General features: G+C 38.1%; 1 protein-coding gene across 1 annotated transcript; it reads right to left on the bottom strand.

Annotated features, from left to right (window-relative positions):
- Window positions 1–16,608: 16,608 nt before the first annotated feature.
- On the bottom strand, window positions 16,609–22,955 carry LOC114046497 (probable E3 ubiquitin-protein ligase TRIML1). The gene is made up of 6 exons (XM_027866822.1): window positions 22,539–22,955; window positions 22,183–22,278; window positions 21,750–21,980; window positions 18,843–18,865; window positions 18,578–18,675; window positions 16,609–17,186 (listed from the first exon to the last, which is right to left on the bottom strand). The coding sequence occupies exons 1-6, from the start codon at window positions 22,953–22,955 to the stop codon at window positions 16,609–16,611; spliced, it is 1,443 nt and encodes a 480-aa protein (XP_027722623.1).

Raw genomic sequence — 22,955 nt, 5'->3', positions numbered from 1 at the left:
GTTTTGCTGAGTAGATGATTCTTGGTTGTAATTCTAACTGCTTTGCCCTCTGGAATACCATATTCCAAGCCCTCTGATCCTTTCATGAAGAAGCTGCTAAATCTTGTGTTATCCTGACTGTGGTTCCATGATACTTTAATTGTTTCTTTCTGGCTGCTTGCAATATTTTCTCCTTGACCTGGGGACTCTGGAATTTGGCTATAATATTCCTGGCAATTTTTATTTTGGGATATGTTTCAGGAGGTGATTGGTGGATTCTTTCAATTTCTATTTTACCTTCAGCTTCTAGAATATCAGGGCAGTTTTCCTTGATAATTTCTTGAAAGATGATGTCTAGGCTCCTTTTTTGATCATGGCTTTCAAATAGTCCAATAATTTTTAGATTATCTCTCCTGGATCTATTTTCCAGGTCAGTTGTTTTTCCAATGAGATATTATCTTCTATTTTTTTCATTCTTTTGGTTTTGTTTTATCATTTCTTGATTTCTCATAAAGTCATTAGCTTCCATTTGCTCCATTCTAATTTTTGAGGAATTATTTTTTTCAGTGAGCTTTTGGACCTCCTTTTCCATTTGGCCAATTCTGCTTTTTAAGGCGCTCTTCTCCTCATTGGCTTTTTGGATCTCTTTTACTATTTGGCCTAGTCTGTTTTTTTAAGGTGTTATTATCCTCAGTACTTTTTTTTTTGTGTCTCCTTTACCAAGTTGTTGACTTATTTTTCATGATTTTCTTGTATCACTCTCATTTCTCTTCCCAATTTTTCCTCTACCTCTCTTACTTGAGTTGCAAAATCTTTTTTGAGCTCTTCCATGGCCTGAGACCAATTCATATTTTTCTTGGAGGCTTTGGATGTAGGAGTTTTGATTTTATTGTCTTCTTCTGAGAGAAAATCTTTTGATTTTCTTTGTCACAATAGTAACTTTCGATAGTCAGAGGTTTGTTGTTGTTGTTGTTGTTGTTGTTTTCCATTGTTTGCTCATTTCTCCAGCTTTTTAAGTCTTTGTTAAAGTAGGGCTGTGTTTCCAGGGTGGAGGGTGCATTGTCCCAAGTTTCAGGGGGTTTGTGTAGCTGTTTTCAGAGATACTTCTAGGGACCTGAAAGTTTTCAGTAGTTCCAAAGTGGTATGATCTAAGGACAGGTGTTTACTACTCTCCTGGCCTATGATTTGGTTTGTGAGAGACCACAAGCACTCTTTCTTGTGCTTTTTTGGAACTGTGAGGAGGGTCCCCTCTCTGCTGTGGCTGTGAGCTCTATGTTGCTACTGCTCTTCCTCACCCTGGGACTGTCACCCAGGATTGTGACCCAGATCCAAGAATGGGCAAAGCAACAGAGTTCTGCCTCAGTGCTAGCAAAGAGGCTCCTATAATCTCCTTCTGACCAGTTGTTTAACCTTCTTACCATCTGTGGGCTGAGAGCTCTAGAAGCAGACACTGCTGCTGCTACTACTGCTGATTCAGTCCCTCCTAAGGCCTGCTCCTGGTTTGCTGGGGCTGGAGCTGCACTGGACTGTGCTCCTCTCTCTCCCTGGTATAACAGGCCTTTCTTGCTGACCTTCCAAGTTGTCTTAGGCTGGAAATTTGTTTCACTCTGTCTTTTTGTGTGTTCTCCTGCTCTAGAATTTGTTTAGAGTCATTTTTAAAGGGATTTGGGGGTGAGCTCAGGTGAGTCCCTGTCTTTACTTCACCACCTTGGCTCAGCCTTCTTTCTGTGGTCATTCTGTAGGAAAGGTTTTGTGGAAAGTTTGGCAATTGTGACCCTTCACTCTGCTATTTTGACTCCCTAAAAATACATAATCAAAGACAATCTCTGCTCTCAAGCTTATATTGTATTAGGGGAGATAATAGAGATACAGAAATGGTTACCAAGAAAGAGGACTCTGATCTATAAACTTTTTTTTTAAGTCAATCAGGATTAAGTGACTTGCCCAGGATCACAGATGTAGTAAGTGTCTGAGGCTGGATTTGAACTCAGTTCCTAGCTGCCCTGATCTATAATGTTCTATGGTGAGTGGGTCCATTGAGAAGTACATTGGCACACCCCTTCCATGAACAATGACAGAGTTGATTTGATCTTGATTCCAGCATTGGAGAGGTGGGGTGAGAGTAGGAAGTAAGGGAAAGCATAGATGAAATCTAATTGAAATAGTGGGCAAAGTGAGGGAGCCACCAAACTCTTCATTTATTTATTTATTTGCTTATTTATTTGTTTGTTTATTATCACTTAGTTCATCTTATTAATTAATTTGAATTATCAATAATAACTTCCATAAGCTTTTGAGTTTTAAATTTTTCTCTCCCTTCTTCCTCACCTCCCTCCCCAAGACAGCGCACAATCTGATATAGGCTTTACATATACATTCCTAATAAACATGTTTTCACATTAGTGATGTTGTAAGTAAGAATTAGAACCAATAGGAGGAACCATGAGAAAGAGGGAACAAAACACAACAGAAGAAAAAAAAATGGCAAATAGTATGCTTCAATCTGCATTCAAACTCCATAGTTCAAGTCTATCAATATCAGTCATCACACAACGTGGCTGTTACTGTGTACAACGTTCTCCTGGTTCTGCTCACTCCACTCAGTGTCGGACCATACAAGTCTTTCCAGCAAACCCTTTATTTAAAAATGAATCAATTAAGGGAGACTTGATATTAGAAAAGTTAAGGGGCAAAGACATAACCTTTGAAATGTCAAGGGGATGCCATGATGGAGATATTCAAGATGTAAATATAGATGTAAGACAAGTGACAGAGGAGAGGTTGAGTCAGGAGGTACTGATTTGAGAATAACTTCATAAAAATGATAACTGAAGCCATGGCAAACAGAGATAGACTTTTCCAAGAGTAAAAGGAAACAGAGTTCTAATGTTGGTGAACATCTACATTTATGGTGCCAGGGTACAGTGAAAATAAATTTATTGCCTTGATATAATTGACTCCATTTAGTGACTGAGTAGCTTTTATGTAAATTTTTTTTATGTAATAAGGACTTGAGTGCTATATTTTGGAAATGACATATGTGTCTGTGTTCTCGATTTGGTAAACAACTACTGATGACATATGTGTGTCCCCCAAATTTAGTAAACAATTGTCAATGATGTAAGTGTTCCTCAAATTTGGTAATAAACTACTAATGATGTGTAAGTATCTCCCAAATTTGATAAACAGCTACTGATAAGGAGAATCCCCCCCCCATTTTGATTTTAAAGACTACTGATGATTTTTATGTCCTCCAAATTTGGTAAACCACTGAAAAACACTTGCTGGTGATGTTAGCTTGGGCTGAAAGTATTCTTTCATTGTAAGCTTAGGTAATCAATCACCAATGAGAATTTGGGTGTAATACCCAGACTAGAAAGAACCAAAAGAAAACCTACTAAAGATCCCAAGTCTTTGATCTGATATTCGGTGTTGTTAGAGTGCTGGAGTGGTGGCTCCTTCATTCCCCACAAATAAGACTTAAGCATCCACCACGTTTGCATACAGGAAGTGCTGATTGACAGAGATTTGCCAACTTACCAGGCAACTACCTTGGAGGGAGACATACAGGCTCTGGCTGGGCAAAAAGGAAACTTCCTTCTTGCAAACCAGTATGAGATATATTTACTGGACAGCCCTAGAAAATGTGATTGGGAATTTGTTCCCAATGAAACAAATGTTTGTATTGTCTAATAAGATATATGAACTAATAAACATTAGATGCATTGGATTAATAAAGTGGGATTGCTAGCATCGAGAAATGCAAGGTGAATTAGTGTTTCCATTACACATGTTACTAAAAGTAATGTTTAATTGAATTTGAACATACACCTTTCATTATATAGGAAAATATAAGGAATGAGTAAAAAAGGAAGAAGAAGAAAAGTCAGAGAAAGAGAGAGAGACAGAGAGAGAGAGAGCCTGAAAAGTATGAGATAGCAGTCCCATGGAAGTCCAATGAAGAGAGGGTAGGAGTAGGAATGTGTAGTCCTTCCACATGAGGCAAGATGTCCAAAACCATAGATGCTCCAGACTTGTGGCATTTTTGAGTCCAAACTAGACTTGAGAATGACTTGTTGTTTCATTTACATAGGGGATGTCCAGGTATTACATATATTATATATATATATATATATATATATATATATATATATATATATATATAATCTGATTCCCAATGCAGTGTAACACCTACTCTGCAACTCATAGTTTGAGTGAGTTGCCTGAAGCACAGGATTAAATGATTTGCCCAGTGATCACAGATTCAAGACTTAAATCCACCTCCTCTTCACTTTGAAGTGAGGGCTCTATTTACCATGATATGTTATACTGATTCTCAATACTGACTTATGGGCTAATAATTTTGCCCCCAAATTTTGAGTGCCTTCCCCTCTCCGAAATATTTTGAAAACTGATCCCTGCCTACTTTCAAAAATTTTCTGCCTCCATCATGTAAATTTGTCTGTGGGTACTTAGATCTAATTACCTTTCTCAACCTCATTTTCTTTTCTTAACCTCATTTTTTAAAATGCTATATCCATGTCCTCATAGTACATAAGATTCTAAAGTACTGAGTATAAATATGGATGTTTCACTGTGATGAGCTATAAGAAGAGGTATCTGCATAAATGATGACATATTTGTTCCGCTATTCATCCGTGTGGTGTCCTTCCACTGTTGTCTACAAATGGTTTTGAGTTCAGTTGTCTTCTTTGGATCTCATACTAAGCCATGTCCAGATTTATTTTCTCTCAATCACTACTTTTTACTACTTTCTTAAGAAAGACTCACAATGGAAAATGCTACCCACATCCAGAGAAAGAACTGATGGAGTCTGAATGCAAATCAAAGCATACTATTTTTGCTTTTAAAATTTTTTCATAGTTTTTTTTCTTTTTCTGTTTCTTCTTTCACAACATGACCAATATAGAAATATGTTTTACATGATTGCACATAATATAACCTATATCAAATTGCTTACTGTCTTAGGGAGGAGGGAGAGGAAAGAGGGTGGAAGAAAAATTTGGATCTCAAAATCTTATTAAAAAGTGAATGTTAAAATTGTCTTTACAAGTAATTGAAAAAAAAACAAAAAAAGAAATACTGCATTTTGGGGCACTAACATAATACTGCTCTTGGCTGCTATACCTATTCATGTTAAGGAGATCTAGCCTTCAGTGGCTGAAGACATTTTGGGTTCGTTTGGTCCCCTAATTTGGGCATTTGATTTCTATCAGGTAATTTCCATTCAGCACCCTTTATTCCCATTCACACTCCATGTGGCAAAGTAACCAAAAGAAACTGGATGAGGGAGACCTAGCTTAACAAAAAAAGGAGGTCTGGAATTGGTGTAGATCATAGGCAGTCAAAGGGTATTGTAATAATCCCTAACCACATGCTCTAGAGCAAATCTAAGGAGGGCTATTGGCAAAGCAAAGATACTTAAGGCAGCTCTTCTGTCTAGTCATTCACAACCCAACCTGTTTCCATTCCTTGTCTCATATGTATTCTCTATATTTGCTAAACCCAAACCTAACTAGCTACAGCCCTGCATTTGGCATACTGTTCCCTAATCTTCCTTTATCCTTGGTTTATTCGTATTTTTGATTTTGTCAAAGTCAGGGAGATGTAATACTACATTACTGTGCCCAGTTCCTTCCCATATTACAAGAGCTAGATTATTAACTACTTCATAGAAACTTGTCCGATTGTTGAATTGGTTCTAATATCTTCATCCTCTGAACAATACACGTAAAGGTTTTTGAGAAGCAGCAAGGTGCCTAGAAGGAGAAGGTTCTGCAGGCACTGGAAGGAAGCTTAGGAGCAAAGAAAAGAGTTACACAGAAGGGTAGTCGATGCTTTTTACGAAAATCCTTTCATCATAGTTGAGAAAAATCTCTACCATTTGAACAGGGCAAGGTAAATGATGCTCTATGTAAGAGGGATGTTATTAGGCTTTAAGTATCTCCATTCTGATAACTTCTAAGCAGAAATAAATACATCTCATAGAGAGAATGAAAAGTTTGTCTTCCTGCTCATGAATTCCTATATGTACTAACATATTTTTAAAAATCAGTTTTAACAATCTTTATATTAATAGGCTTTAAAAACATTAGTGTGTGATTTTAAAAATTGTATTTCTTTTAGGATTATTAGTTTGTATACATCCAAGAAAATTTTGATTTCATAATAAATTTGTTATTTTCCTCTCTTTGTAATGCAGTAATGTATATTCTGAGGAATAAATTGTCATTTTTGAGAATGATTCCGTTTCTTCTTAAGAGTTGTCCTGCTTTGTTATCACTCTCTGTAAGACATATATAGCTCCAGTGATTTGTTCTTTGATCTGCTCATTCCTTAAAATGGTTTTATTTATTTCTCCAGTTTGTTCTCAAGCATTCATTCTCTATCTCCCCCAACTACATGTTTACCATGATTATTGTACAACTCTTTGTAGAGACAAATTACAATAAAAATCATTTATTTTAAACTTTCAACATTTAATGACATTCAAAGCAATGGACATTCATCTTTATTGAAGGTAACTAGCTCATTTTCAGAGAATTTCTGTACAAATAGCAATTATTTGACATCATAGTTAAATGGAATTCTACCCTTACAAAGGACTTTTGATATATCTCCTTTATAGTTTACTGTTATCCTGTTGAGTAAGGGGGAAAGCTATTTCCCATTTCTATAATGTAAAAAAACACAAAAACAATAAAAATGACAACAACCTGTCCTTAAAAGGGATATGTAGATTTCTTAAAGCGAAGCATCTATTAAATGACAGGTCTAGACATAAATCTGTTATAATACCAGATTTAGAACAAGCCCGATTGAGGGCTTGCTGAATGTTTATTTGGCAGAATAGTTGTCTTTCTGACAAGGTTCCATTAAAAAAAATGGTTAAGGTGGCTAGTTGGGTGGGCATCCAGGAAACTGAAACACTTTCTTAACCCTATGGCTACAAAAGGAGGCATGAAGATCATTTCTTTGTAAAAATGCCAAATAACAAAAATCTAATGTTTCCCTACCAAATACCCAACATAAATGCTTTGAGATAACACATTATAAACACTATTGAGAGCTGGCCAGACATACGTTAGTTTTGGAGCTACATCTTCTTCAGACATTAGTATTACAATGCCTTAAAATTAGAACTATGTCAAGGCCTAATAGTCATTGGAATCCCATTCTCATCCCCTATTGGAGGACAAGGAGAAAAGAGGGGTTGAAGTGGCCCAGAGTAGGGGAAATGAGGGAAACAATATATGAAGCCTTTTTCCAATGCATCATAAAATGATATGGTCCCTTCAACACAGTCTAGCAAAATCCCAACCCTGCGAATAGGGAAATGGACCTGATGTTCAAAGTAGGGGGGAGTAGTCATGATACTATGCCCATCTCCTTTCCTAACACATGAAAGAAGAAATATTTCCTCAAAGGGGAAAAAGGACCCTTCATCTATCCTCAGTGACTTCTTGCATACACCAACTGCCCATTGCCTGCAAACTCCCACTTCAACCTCCCAGTAGTGGATGCCAAATGTGAAGACTTGAGCCCCCCAAATGAAATTATTTTCATATTTATTGATGGAGAAGCATATATTCTGCTGGCCACTCCCATGTACCACAGTCCTCAGATCATCAGACAGGATGAGATGTGGAGAGGGATTTTGGGGATCCAGGGTCACATCCACTGAAAAGAAAGAACAAGTAGTTGAGTGGTTTGGCTTCTGAGGGCCTGAGTGGACAAACAGTCTCAACATAAGGTCCCCTACATTCTTCTGCATCCATGAAATCAGAGCAGAAAAGTTCCTTAAAGAAGAGTTATTTCAGAGGGAGGACCAAGCTGTTTTAAATTGTCTCACCATCTGCATAACAAATATCAGAGCATATGTATTACTGTCAGCTGAAGGCAAGAGTCTTCACTCACTGTATCAGTTGGAAGTTGACATTGTCCCCAGAGAAATACTTCCAGCTCCAGAGGAGCAAATTTTTCAGGAAAAGAAAACTCCCTGCAATTTTACAAAGAAATGATCTTCATGCCCTTTTTGTTGTCTCTAGGTAGCCATAGGGTTAGGAAAGTTAGGCAGTTTCCTGGATGGCCACCCAACTAGACACTATAACCAAGCCATTAAGGAAGTAGCTAGGTACTTCGAAATGTAGCTTTAATGACTCCAGTGCTTATTCTTACCTTTGAAGCATTTCGGCATTTCTCACATCATAGTGTTTTGAAAAATGATCGCTGAAGTGGTGGCAGTCTCTGGACAATGACCCAAGAGTGATTCACACCTGCAAAGAGGACAGACTCATTTATCTTCAGGGATTGACATAGGCTTCTGGCCTCATTGCCCTTTCCTCCCATCAGACAGACCCTCCTAATTGCTACTTCATTCTGTGTTTCCTCTCTATATTCCCACCAACAAACTTTACCCTGTTGTTCCACTGCTCTTAACAGGACTCAAAATTGAATCTTACCTGGTCAGTGTACCTCCTACAACCTAAAGAGAGAGAGAAAGGGTGAGTATTGGGTTCTGCTATGCATCATATACTGGCACTTCTGTGACATGATTCTCCTTCTTGCCTACAAAGTTAACATATATTGAGGACAATGGCCCTAATTTCTCAAATACCTCATGGATCCAGGCTCATTGTGACTTGACATATTCATCAAGGGGATTTGCTAAAAGTGGAAAGCTCAATAGCCTTATGCTTACACATTTCAGTTTGATTTCTAACTTGTTTCCATGAAGTCAGTAAAATATTTCCTGCCTGCTCAACCAGAGTACATGAAACATATTTTAGTATTTTCCTAGCATCATTAGAAACACATACACATATTACTGTTATGAAGAGCCAAATGGTAACCTCCAGCTCTATCAGAGTCTGTATTGGGGTATCTGTGACTATGCTAAATGCCCATGGTCTAAGAGACTTTTTGATTTAGGAAATTTGCTCTTTTTTTCTTGGTGATGGCTTTTCTCTAGCAGCTGACTTCTCCTGCATCCATATATTCAAATCTACCTCAAGAGAAGTCTCAAATAATTTTCTTATCCTCATTTACTGCACTCTGGAAAAATTAGGGGACCAGGCTTATTAGAACTCTGTTTAAACTAGGAAGCTACTTGATTTCATAAGCTTACTGTATCTATTGTTTGTGCATTCTTTGCTAGGCTTTGAAGGTCTTTGGGGAGCTGGTTGAGTAAACAGTTGTTAGACTATTAAATCTTTTTCCAGGTCTCACCTGCAGAACGTGGCTATTGGTCTTCCAGCTACATTGTTCAATGTCCATGATCACCTCTCTCAAACTGTGAAGGTGATGGGAAAGTCTGGTCTCATTTTCTCTTAAACTCTTTAGGTCTTCACTTTCCCACTTGGCTATTATGTGAAAATGAAGCTTCTCTTCCTTCTTCAGCAATTCATGGAATCTTATATATTCCACTATCATAGTCTCCTTCCAAGTTTGAACCTTTTTCCTGCAAGGAAGTAACTTAGTCCAATAAGGTACAAAGGCCTATGAGTCCATGTTCCAAAGCCCTTTCTTCCTTTTCTTTGGGAAATTTTTTCTTGTACATAAATATCATCTAATGTGAGAGATAATTTGAGGTAGTGGTCTCAGAGCCAAGAAGACATAGGTTGTTCAAGATATGCCTCTAGTATATACTGGCCTGGTGACTCTGTATACATTTTTTTTTTTCTGAGACAATCAGGGTTAAGTGACTTGCCCAGAGTCACACAGCTAGTAAGTATCATGTATCTGAGGCCATATTTGAACTCAGGTCCTCCTGACTCCAGGACTGGTGCTGTATCCACTGTACCACCTAGCTGCCCCTCTGTACACATTTTTTTGGGGGGGCTAGGCAATGGGGTTAAGTGACTTGCCCAGGGTCACACAGCTAGTAAGTGTTATGTGTCTGAAGTCAAATTTGAACTCAAGTCCTCCTGACTCCAGGGCTGGTCCTCTATCCACAGCACCACCTAGCTGCCCCTCCTATACATACTTTTTAACCACTCCTGGCTCTAGGTAACTCTAAAACTAAACTAAACTAAAACTCTCTAAAATTTCAGTTGGCCTATATTGCTACAGGGAGGATCCTAATTTGAAAGTTCAAATGCCAATGAAATCACAAGTTCTAATCCTTCTGAACAAACTTTTACATTCAAAAGGCTGAAATCTTCAAGGGGAATTTTCACTGGCACCAATATCTACTTGCCTACTACGAACCTCAAGACCCCCTTGGGACTGTGCTAAAGACTTTGGAGCCTCAGACTGTCGTGAATATTGACTCCCCTTCTCTAAGAGCAAGACACTCACCTTCCTCGTCTTTCCCTTCTGTCTCTTCTGCCAGCCTGTTCTGAACTGTCTTCACTTCTTCCCTGAGAAGATCCAAAGCCTTTTGAAGTTTGTCCTAAGGAAATACCAGCCATTATTTCACTCATGATGCTCTCCCCTGATCTAGATCAGCAAAATCCCACTAGATCAGAGCAGGAAGGCCAATAAGATTTAGAGTGCCTCTTGCTATTTGTAGTCTGAGAACTAAAAGATGGAGCTAACCCAAAGCTCAACCATGGGGCTCCATGGCCTCCAAAGCAGCTGCTTCTGATGCAAGTGATTGGCTCAGAAGATCCACCAATTAGGAGAGAAGGAATGCAACCTAGACAGCTTTCACTTTCTTTTCTTTCTTTCTTTCTTTCTTTTTTTTTTTTTTTTGGTTAGGCAATTGAAGTTAGGTGACTTGCCCAGAGTCACACAGCTAGGAAGTATTATGTGTCTGAGGCTGGATTTGAACTCAGGTCCTCCTGACTCCAGGGCTGGTGCTCTATTCACTGTGCCACCTAGTTGCTACTGTAGACAGCTTTTAACCAGAAACACTTACCCTAGAATCCTCTGCAGCCTTTTTTACAGTGTGTACTGTATGCCTGACGTGTTCCTGGGGTTGAAAACAATGTACACAGAGGAAGAATTGGTCTGTTTCACAAAACAACTTTTTCTCCTCCTGGTGTCTCTCACATGTCATCTTTTCCTCTTCTAATTGCAGTAAATAGGGTCTCAGTTTCTGGCCTATGCTGCCCAGCTTCCACAGGCAGTGGTTGGACTCCAAGTCTCTCATTCGGAAGTCTCTTTTGCACAGAGGACAAGGGCAGGGTCTGTCAGCTTCTCCCCAGCTGCTGAGGAGGCATGAGCAGCAGAAACTGTGGCCACAGCCCAAGGTCACTGGGTTTCTGAAGTAGTCCCTACACACAGGGCAGGTCAGCTCTTCCTTGAACTGTTCAGGTAAATGAATTCCAGCCACGTTCCTGAAGAGAAAGACAAAGGACAAATGAGTCTCCTGAAGAAATGGAGGTTCCTCAGCACCTTCCTCCTTGAGCTGATTCACTCCTCAGTCCTCTGGACACTTTCAGTTTCACAACCTAAACTATCATTAGAAACACTAATCAGAGTATGAGCAATGCTCACTTCCACATTCCCTCCGTGATCAAATAATTATAGTGGAGAAATTATCTGCCCTACTGGGAAACCACCATACCTTTGTTTTAAACTACTGTCTCCACTTCTTCACCTCTGAATCTTCAACACACCTGTGTGGGACACTGAAGTGCAACCTGGACTGTTTCTTCTCTGGAGCCCTTGTGCCACTAACACAAAGATTATTTCTCTGGGTTTATAGTGCCTCCATGAACCCAGTCTTAGAATTTGGTCCTGTGGTAGCCAAGTCTGTGGGAAGATAACGGATTAAAACACCAATCCTTTTTTATAGACAGAGTTACCTTGACATAAGACCATACTGAGAAAAATGGGTGCCCAACATCAAGTTGCAGTTTAAATACTGACTATACTTCACATTTTAAAAAATTATCTCAGAAGTCCTCTTTCCTCTTTGTATATGCACAATTTCTGTCCATCCTGTGAAACAACTCAAAAGGCACTCATCTCAGAATCCTTCTCTAATAACACAAGTCTATAATACCTTCCCCTTTAAGACAACTAGATTTTGCTCAATTAAACACAGTTGCTGAAACAGTGGAATCTTTAGAGCCTTGAGTTCCCTTTCTTAGCTTTACATTTCTGTCATAAAATCTGCCCCTAACCCTACTTTACCTCAAAACCCAACTTGAACATTACCACCCTCCCTGCTAACGGGGATGTATTTGTTCCTATATTCTTTCAGTCTTTTCTTTCTTCTCTAGAATCAACTTACCCAGAATTCCCCACCCACTAACCAGAGTCGTCCAAGAATAGTCTTCCTTTAAGACTAATAAGACTATTTAAGACTATAAGACTATTAAGACTATTAGACCTTTAAGACTATTAAGACTATTTAGCACTATTAAGACTTTAAGATGGAGAATATCCTTGCTTGACAATATAAACAGTTACTGGAATTAAAAAACAAACAAACAAAAACATAAGCCCACAGGTTCTTGGATGTTTTCAAGAAACTGAATATTTTCTAAATATTTTTATAGCTTAAGAGAGCAAAAAAAAAAATCCCTTCTCTGTACTGAATTAACATTCAATGGCTATTTAATATCAAAGGCTATGAATCATAAACTTCTAGTATTCTAATGTTCTTGTCCCTGATGAGCAGATGCCTTTGTGTCCATTAACAAATAAAATGCAATATATATATATATATATATTCCTTACGTGGAACTTACCTTCGCTTCCTTTGATTTAGGAGATTTCCTTCAGACTCTGTAGCTCCAGGTCTAAGCTACCTGGACTCAGCTTCTGATTGTGGAACACAGAAGGCTGTCTTTGTTATAAACCCTTTGCCTCCTCCCCCATTCCATCCAACCCTCTGGATTCACATGTAGTAGATGTTAACTTGTTAACCTGGTTCACACCAGATGGGGGGGTTGGGGGGGGGCTCTACTTTGGAATCTGGTTATAAAACTGCATTCAGTTCCTGGTTTGGAACAACTAAAGATTCACACCTCATTGATTTCACCTCAACTAACACTTTTCAAATGCCTTCTCTCATCCTTTGTACAAATTTTAAGATTCCCATTTTAAAGATGGAGACCTGAAACAGATCTATAATAGAACTAGAGAAGGTAGGTAGATGGGCAAGTTTATGTGGGAAGAAGATACATGTGATGCAACCCTGTTGCTTCTGAGGCGTCTTTGGAAAAGGCAATTGAAAATATGAGGCAGGAGTTCAGGTGACAGTTGCAACTGGAAATACCAATCTTGGAATCTGTGCTGAAGTGAAACTTTGAACCTTGGGAATGGATCAGATAGCCAAGGGTAGGGATTTTTGTATTATTTGTATTGTTTGCATGATTGGATTAATTAAATTGGATTGAGTACATTGACAAGTGTAAATCTATTTAGTGCTTCTGAAACACTCCTTAGTATATGTGACATCAAATCAAGGGTAAATCCATCATACTTCATACATTACATTTGGCACATGTAGTTAAGATTTTGTTAAGGGAATGACCATAAAAGAAAGGAACTCCCCTACTGAATTTCAGGTTAACTCATTGAGAAGGCTTTTAAAGATAAACGTCCCACTAAACTAATTTCCTCTGACACCTTACAAAGTGGGAACTCACAAACTTCTCCAGTGTCACATTGTTAGGGATTTGAGGAGACCTCTAAGAACCATAGGAGAGCAAGATAAGGATATTAGATCAGCACCAGAAGACTTAGGACTTTTATAAAGCCAAGGCCATAGTAACATGAGTTGAAAAGCACATCCCTGCAAGATACTGGGAATTTTCTATTTAAAAAAATCAAAAGGGAAAAGTAGACCTTTAGAAATACAAAATAGTTAAGAGACAGTCAAAACAATTAATAGATGTTCTAAGACTCCTTGGAGGCCCCGTGCCAATTAGCCTTCAAACAAAGGGTCATGAAAATGGTCAGTAAAATATTTTCTCTCCTGTGACTTTAAGGAGAGAGCAGTGTTTGATGTGTATTTTTTGAGTTTTTTAATGTAAGGTAGAGATGTTAAAAACTGCTGGGGCTCTTTTTTTGTTTTGTTTTGTTTTTGTTTTTAGGCAATTGGGGTTAAGTGACTTGCCTAGGGTCACACAGCTAGTAAGTGTCAAGTGCTTGGTCTGAGGCCGGATTTGAACTCAGGTCCTCTTGACTTCAGGGTCAGTGCTCTATCCACTGTACCACCTAGCTGCCCCTTGATGGGGCTCAAGTATAACCCAAACCAGTTTAAAATATAATTGGGAAATATTTACAAAATAAAAATACATTTTAAAAACTAAGTCAATATGCCTCAGCAGGAATTCTAACGTATGGATTAGTGGCATCCATTTCTACTTGAGTTTGACACTACTGATGTAGAGCATTGTCTGTATTCTATGTCCTGGTAAATTCAGGAGTGAGAACACTTCTGCTAAAAGTTTCAAAGTATATCTTTTCATCTCCATGTTCCTAATTCTAGCTAAATTCAGAATTCATCCAGAGAATATAAAAGATCCTTGCTTCATTTGTATATGTCTATGATGTTGAGAACAACAGAGATTAAATTTGTTACTTAAGTGTAATCTGTTGAATGTGTATTTCAAAATTATGATGAGAGTGTGTTTGCATGGCTTCTATAATACTGAAATACTGTGGAGTTTTGGAGATGTGAAGCTCCTTAGAATTATAGCTTTGTGGACAAAAACTGAGCCCTCTATCATTTTCTTTCACTGAAAAGGGAAAAAGTGTTAATTGCTTTGCTATAGAGCAGGAAGGTAATTTCACAGACTATAGAATGTTCATCCCTAAACATAATTAAAACTAAATTTAAAGTTTTGTTTCTGGTGATGCTGCCAGAGGGATGTAAAAAAAAGAGTTTTTTTATAAAGAAAAATGCAAATATTTTGAAAAAATTCAAAATTTCATTTTATGTGATTACCTTTCTACTGTGGTCTTTCATAAATAACAGTAGAATTTAATTCTTTAAGAAAATCTGAAGCAAAATCACACACAAAAAAGGAAAATAACCTATGTATTTTCAAGTTCTTAAGTATGAAACTGAATTGGAAGGATTTTATTTGGTACAATGAGAAATTAACTAAAAAGCTTGAAATTTCATCTTTGGGGAAAATTAAATTTTTGTTCTGAAAATCTGAGAGAAAAGTGTGATTTGAAAAGCAGAAATTCAATGAAGTAAAAGAAAACCAGTCTTAAAAACTGTTTGGGATATGATTTGGAAACCAGTAAGTATAGCACTGAGAAAGTAGCAATGTCTGAAAAACAAGAAAGTAGGTTATTGAATCAATACGTAAAAAGATGCATTGTTTGTGATTTTCCAGGCTCAGCCTAGGTCTTCCTGCTAACGTTGATTAAAGCAATGCCCTAGGCAACAGGTTGCAAAGGGTCAGAGCTCTTGACCAAAGAAGACAAATGGGCTAGAGTCCACCAATCTGAGCCACACAGAGCAGGTGAATGCCTGAATGGTCTCAAAACCCATGTGTATAAGGAGGGAGAATCAGAACAAAGTATGCCATTGTATGCAAGTGCGTTTGCCATGGTTCGCCCCAAAGGGATCTAATATTTTCTCTCACCCCCACCAAAACAGTAGTTTTGCCTTTGTCCTTGATCCTCGGATCTTTCTTTCACGCGCATACAAACTTTTACTCTCAAGCTTCCCAAATTTTTCTAGTGAGATACATCCTAATTAGGCATGTCTTTCCTGTGCTATGTGGTAATTATTTCTTTTGGGTCCATGCTTCTGAATTTCTACATTGAGAAGCAGAGAAGATTTGGTTTAGGCTGGACTTGGTCTTTTCAGTACTTCAGGAAAGCTTTTAGTCCCTTCTCTTCCCCAACTTCTGCAGTGAACTGGGACTGCCCTGTTTTAAGAGAATGGACACCCAGCACCATACAAGGGAACAATTGAACCAAACCAAAAGATAAAAAGTGAAATAACAAAAGATAGACTTATTTGAGGCTTTCCGATGTTGCTTTTAGCAGAGTATAGAATGCAACTTGGATGGAAAAATACTAACACAAAAGTAATGAAATACCCTTTTATTAAATGAAGCTAGCTATTTAGTAGCATTCAGATATATTAACAAATAAAAGTAACAGTCACAGGTTAGTTTTATCATATCATACATAATATAGCTATAATTTCCCAGAAGAGGAAGTTTTCCATAAAATGAAGAATCCAGGACCTGATGATGCAAGAATTCTTACTCAAATTGCATTTGTATGAATAGCTTCATTGCTTGTAGAAAAACTAATTCTGGATCCACGTCTTTCCTCTTGGACATCACTATGTTTCTCATCCAAGATTTTAGATTTTAAGCTGTACTGCTGCAATCATACTCATTTGTTCTATTGAAATACTGCATTTAATAGGTGCGGTTGTCAATATAATCTATTACATTTTTATGCTGGGCCCATTACTTGAAGGATGGTGAAATAAAAGGTAATTATTTAGTGGATGGTTTCATTTGGTGATTGGAGCTGATGCAATAATGAAATATTGGGTTTTAGTGTAGAAATGAAATAGGATTTTAATTGTTTTTATTTTTGATGACCTAATTAAACTGGTCTATTTAGCCTATTTAACATCAGATCCAATTAATGGAAATCAATTCAACTCTTACCTTTGGCCCTTGAATTTAGTAGTGGTTTTCATCTTAAACATCAAGTAATTAGACTTCACTCCATAGGGAAGACCTTATATTGGTCACCAGCTTCCTGATCAGTCATAGTAGAGATGGTGAGGGGTCTAATGATGCTGTCTTTGTTTGGTATGCAAGGAGAAAAGAAAGGCCGGAGAGGCCCTTGGAAGTCAATATTTAAAAGACTATAGATAAGGGATTTGCTGGTAATATTGTAAAATGCTATATGTCCACATTCATAATCAAGGTAAATGCCTAGCTTATGCAAAGGTTCAGGTATTAAAAATGCTTCCATCATGTCATGAACCCAAAGAATGAAATCATCTCTCATTTTGAAGCCTGTAAGAGAGAACACATCTGCAGGTAACAACTGACCCTTCCTAGAAGTGGATTCTCTACAGATCCCTACTGACCACTCAGTCTTGTCTCCCACCTCTACTTCCCAGTAATGTCTTCCCTGGGTGAATTTCTGAGTACCCAAAACAATAGCAGCACCGTCAAATCTCTCTGGGTTGTCAGGAACGTCTTGCACGGTACTTCCAATCGTCACACTTTTGAGATCCTCAGATAAGAGGAGATAGGGATTGGCTGTTTTAGGGTCCAGAGTTATATCTCCTGAAAGGAGAGGAAACATTTTAGATTTGGACATTCTAAACTTCAGAGGTCAACATCAAAGAGTGGGAATAATATTCAGGAAATCACATAATTCCCTATTATTTATCTTTGTCCCAACTGGGTATACTATCAGTTATTATTTGGAAATCAACACGTGCCCTGAGCAATTCCTTCTTTCATTCACTTCTGCATGCATGTATTCTTTCTTTCATAATCTATTGTCCATTTAAAAAGCATCTTCTATCTACACATAATATCATGGTCATGACTTGATCAACCATCAGAAAATAAAAATGCTTAAAACTAGAGGAAACTCTCATCATGATGCTTAGTCCCAATTGGGTATGACATCAGTCATTATTTAGAAATTGTCATTAACACATTCCCTCAACTGTGCATTAATTCATTCATTCATAACTCAGCAACCCTTTATTAGATGTCTTTTCTCTACAAGCAACACGTGCTTCCTTGGAGTATTTTCTGAAGGAATGAGTTGCTAATGTCATTAAAAAAATACAAGTATAAATATCTGATCTCAGATATGCATTGAGTCTTGGTAGAAATAGTTTTCTCTGAAACTTGATTTCAAAATATGTAACCTTCAAACACTTTTGATAGATTCTGCTCTTCAAAAGTCCCGGTCCTCATGGAGCTTACAATCCATCAGAGAAGGTATTTTTAAAATATGCAATACTATCCAATCAAGATGAAATAATTATGATGCAGTGAGGGATATTATCAGAAGATTAAATAGTTATGCCTTTCTTTTGAAACAAGAAAGTAAGAGAGACATTGGGGAGATAGAATCCAATCATGGATGTAATTGAGTCACTAGAAAGTTAACCCTCTTGTGGCTTCCTCTATCCCAACATGCACTGACCCACCAGTCTGACACATTTTGTTTTGTTAGGGGAGCCACAATAACCCCTTTGATCAGTTTGAGGGGGCACAAACATAGGAATCTCCAGAAAACCATAGGAATTTAATGTGCCCTGCCACCATCATGTCATCAGATAGCCAAAGCTATGATTGCTTTACAATAACTGTACTTCATGCCCATCATATTTGCAGACATGGTGCATAATGTGAGAATTCAACATTGGCAGGGATGCTAGAGCATAGACACACTGATTCACTATTGGTGGTGCCATGATTTGGACTAAACTTTAAAAAAAACAATTTGAAGTTATGCAAAAACATCAGAAAAACTAATTTTATTATTTGACCCCTAAATGCTTCTTTTGGGTTCCTACCCAAGGAGGACATTGACAAGAAAAAAAATTCCATCTGTATGACAATACTGGCAGAAGTACTTTTATCAAGGGGACAAGTAGGTGACAAATATCAAACCCCACTGTTGGGAAATGGCTGAGAAAGCAGGAAAGTCTTACTATGGAAGGTCATCAGCACGTCCCTCATCCCAAGGATTTGGCACCGAGGCCACTCTTGGAAAGTAGCCTGTGGACACTGAAGTAGCACAGCCTCACTCCTAAAAAAAAGGACAACTAGTTACCTTTCCTGCTGGCCCCAGGTCTTATGACTTACATATTGAGCATTAACATAATCACAGATCTATATCAGAGATGAATTTATACTCCCAGACTGCATCATCACAAATGCTGTATTTCTGAGTGAGTTTGTCTAATGTGAGTTTACCTTTCCAATGAGCTTCTTGCATCCTGTGGGGAGAAAAAGAAGCTAGTTTAGTCTCTTGAGCCTTTGACAATTTCTAAGATATTGTCATTTTTAGAAATCACAGAAGCCTTTCTTCAAAGTCTCCATTCTTCTAGAAGTTACTACTCACACATAATACAAAGGTTATAGAACTTAAGGTGAAGAAAAGGGGCTTAGAACCATACTGATATCTCTTTAGGTGGATCCCAATCATGAAAAGAACCTCATTCTCCTCTTCCTTGCAAAGAAAACCTACTTGACAAAAACAACCTGCTTCTTCCTCAGAATGGAAGGGATTGGGAGGATGTGTCTGATCCTATCTGAGGATTGAGATAGTTATGGAGAATTGACTACAGTTTACCAAGTTTTTAATTCAATGAGGCCTAGGAGACTGAATGAGAGCCTCAAGGGGGTTCAGTTCTTCTCTTTGTGCCCTCAGTTCAAATCCTTCCCATCTCCTCTGGTAATGTGACTTTTTTTTAAATCATCTTCTCTAATTCTCAATCTCTCCTAATCCATCCCTTCTACATATCAAAATGTCCAAGGTCTCCTTATTTTTGGAACACCTTCACTTAACCTACCATCACGTATAATTGTTAAATATATACACACACATATACATACATTATATATGTGTATATATACACACACACACACACACACACACACATATATACACACTGTTATGGAAAGACTTGTTTTATTCCATAAATTAAAAATTAAATAAAAATTTAAAACAAAAAGTGAAAAAAGAAAAAAAACTATCATTCTAGATCTTTCAACTTTTCCATAAGCAAACCCCTACATCTACCTATATACCCTCATTGTCTGTACTTTCTTTCCTCTCTCTTCTTAAGCCTAAGAATCTAGCTTCTGACCTCATCACTCCAGTGAAACTATTCTCTTCAATCAAGCAATGATTTTTACATTTTAAGATCTTAGCTTCTTCTAACTCCTCATTCTCCTTGAGTTTTCAGCAGCATATTATCAGATAGGCATAGAACTGGTTGAATGGGTAAATTCAAAGACTAGATTTAATAGGTTGGTATCATCTCATTTGCTTAATTACTCAGTGGCATACCTGAGGTATCTATGATATTTTATATTTTTATCCATAGTCAATATTGAGTCATAGATGGCATGTTCATTCAATTGGCAGATGACCCAAGTGGGGAAACCTAGCACACTGAAATAAATTCAGAAATTAAAAGACCTTAACTGCCTGGTGGTATATATGGAATGATTTTATACATACATACACACACATTTGTGTCTTAGTGTAGTCATCTCTAGGGCAGAGAGGGGAGGGAAGAAAAAAAGGAAAAAAGAAATTTACATGATAACTTTATTATATATTTAAAAGGAATAGCAACTTGTACATAACAGATTTGCAGTTTCATGTGAAATCATCTTTTGTTGTACTATGTTACGGAAATGCTCATTTTATTCCATAAAATAAAAATTTTTAAATTTAAAATTTAAAAAACCTGTGGAAGCTCATAGGATGAAATATAAGCATGGATAGGCAGGAAAAGATCTGGGGCTTTCATGTATCAGAAAATCAATATGAATCAGCTGCATGATGTGACTGATAAATCTAATGCCATCTTGAGCTCAATTCAGAAAGGCTCAAATTCCAGGAATGAGGAAACTGTGATCCTTTCTGTACTCTGCCCTCATCAAACAGCATTTGGAGTAGTATATTCAGTTTGGGACATTAAGTTTAAAAAGGACACTGTATTAAGCTGGAAAAATTCAGAGGAATTCAACCAAGATGGTGAAGAGTCTCTATTTTTGGTCAGGTTAGAAAGAACTGGGGATGTTCAGCCATGGAAAGAGAAGACACAGAGGACAGATGTGTTCAAGTGTTTGAAGGCTTGACAATGGAAGGGAACTTGGATTTGTTCTCTTTATCCCAAGAAGGCTAAACCTGAAATATTAGCTAGAGATATAAAGAGACAAATATAAGCCAAATACCAGGGGGAAAAAACTAACAGTTACATGCCTTATTGAAGAGAGGCACTGTTTCATTGACTCTGAATAAACATAAGGCTGAAATGAAATATCAGGTCCTCAGTTGTCCAAGCATTATTCTCCAAAAGGTCATACAGCAGAGGGAGAAGAACCTACTTCCCCCTTCACCACCAGAAAACTTCATTTGTAAAATGTTCCGTTTCTTAGAAAACTAGAAACAGAGTTAGAAGAGTCCTCATATTCTTCCTTCTCATATACATAAGTGAAGCATGAATCTTTTGGGATAGTGTAACATCTTAGAAGAGTGATCATCTAGGCTTCACAGCCTCCCTGTGGAAGATGAGGCAGCTCATTACATTTTAGCACAATTCTAATTGCTAAGAAGTTTTCTTCATCAAGTCACAAATTCCTTCCTACTACTTCCATTTGTCCTGCCTCTGTCCACCGTGGCCAAGCAAAACGTGTATAATCTCTTCATGACAACCTTTCACCTGGTTGAAGACAAGAAAGTATTTCTCCTCTAACCTTCTCTTTTCTACTTCTAAATATTCTCTCAGCCTTCACCTGATCCATCTACATTACCTTACTTGCCCTTTTCTGGACACACATCAGAGCCACAATGTCTTTTCTGAACTGTGGCATCAAAACCTGTACAGAGTCCTCCAGATGTTATCTGGTGAATGTAAATTACCACTGAGCCCAAACTATGAGGAAAGAATAGGGGGCTGGGGTGGAGTGGGGTGGAGAATAAAATGCTTGGGGTGAATTAAAAAATACCTGGTCAAACCTATTGAAAAACTATAAGCATTCCTTTCAACGTCCTAGGGGTGGCACAACATGCTCCTTCTGCTCATATCTTTCTAAAACACCACAATATTTTTGGAGAGGTTTGTTTTGTTGTTTTCAAATGCTTACCAGGAGCATCTCTGAGGCTGGCTTTTCCAAGACATCCTCTAGTTCTCCAATTGTTTTTTGCAGGTGTTGGCTATGCCGGGATGCTTGGGTCTCACTCTTCACCAGTTTCTCCCAGTTCTCTCTCATATGATTTTCCAGGCATTCCAGATGTTGTTTTTCACCCTCCCTCAAGAACTGGTACATTTTTGCATATTCAAACACAATTACCCCTTTAAGAGTTTGCATCTTCACCTGCCAGAAGAGAAATGGGGATGTTAATAATCTGAATATGATCCTATATGTTTTTCCTCTCATTCCATACATCCTGCTCTCTGACATAGCTATGCTCTTTGAACATTTACTTTTCCTCTTGTTGCTATCCCTCAGACCCTGGTATCTGTTCACAGAACAAGCCAGAGAGATCACAGGCCACGATAGACAGAGAGATACAGACCTGACACTGTTCCATACTCTTTTTCTCATTATTGATTACAGTATCAGCCTCCTTTGTTTTTTCCTTCAACTTCTCCAACGTCTCCTGGAGCTTCTTCTGCAAGAGAGATGTGGACAATGAACCCCAAGGAAACCCATTTTTAGATTCACAACATCTCATTTTTCAGATAAGAAGTTTACAAAGGCTGGGAAGTTGGCTTTCCAACTACGAGTCAGAAGGCCATAGGTTCCTTGGCCCTTGATAAAAGGCATCAAACAATGAATTAAAACAGTGTAGGGACCATCAATGGCTAGGAACAGAGCCAAGTGAAGGGACTAACATTTTCCCAGGGATTCATGATGAGTAGAAAATCTTACCCTGTAGCTCTCAGCAGCCTTTTTTAAAAGGGAGACCTTGTGAAACATGTGTTCCTTGGAAGAGAAGCAGGTGTTACAGAGAAGCCTCTGGTCATCCTCACAGAACAGCTCCTGGACCTGCTGGTGTTCTTTACAGAAGCTTGGGCCTCTCACCATTTGCAGTAAATGAGGTCTGATCAGTTTGCCAGTGAGGGTTAGATTTTCCACATCCAAATTTGCAATAAAGCGTCTGGATTCATTGACTGCCTTACACTCAGGGCAAATCCCTCTTGTGGCAGCTTCCTCCCAGCACCGGAGCAGACATGCTTTACAAAAGGTGTGCCCACAGGGGACAAGCACTGGCTCAGTGAAATAATCCAAACAAATGGCACAGGTGAGCTCGTGCTTAAGATGTGCAATCAGATCTCTAGCCTCCAT

The sequence above is a fragment of the Vombatus ursinus genome, unplaced genomic scaffold (assembly GCF_900497805.2).
Source record: "Vombatus ursinus unplaced genomic scaffold, bare-nosed wombat genome assembly UNPS02014784.1, whole genome shotgun sequence".
NCBI lineage: Eukaryota > Metazoa > Chordata > Mammalia > Diprotodontia > Vombatidae > Vombatus > Vombatus ursinus.
Note: the sequence above shows the minus strand (reverse complement) of the source record. Positions and strands in the feature narration are given on the sequence as shown.

Coding starts and splice junctions, on each gene's coding strand:
- LOC114046497 (XM_027866822.1), bottom strand. CDS start 22,955: ATGGAGGCTAGAGATCTGATTGCACATCTTAAGCACGAGCTCACCTGT. Junction 18,866..21,749: donor CAGCCTCAGAGATGCTCCTG/GTAAGCATTTGA, acceptor TTCTCCCCACAG/GATGCAAGAAGCTCATTGGA. Junction 17,187..18,577: donor CGTGCTGATGACCTTCCATA/GTAAGACTTTCC, acceptor CTCTCCTTTCAG/GAGATATAACTCTGGACCCT.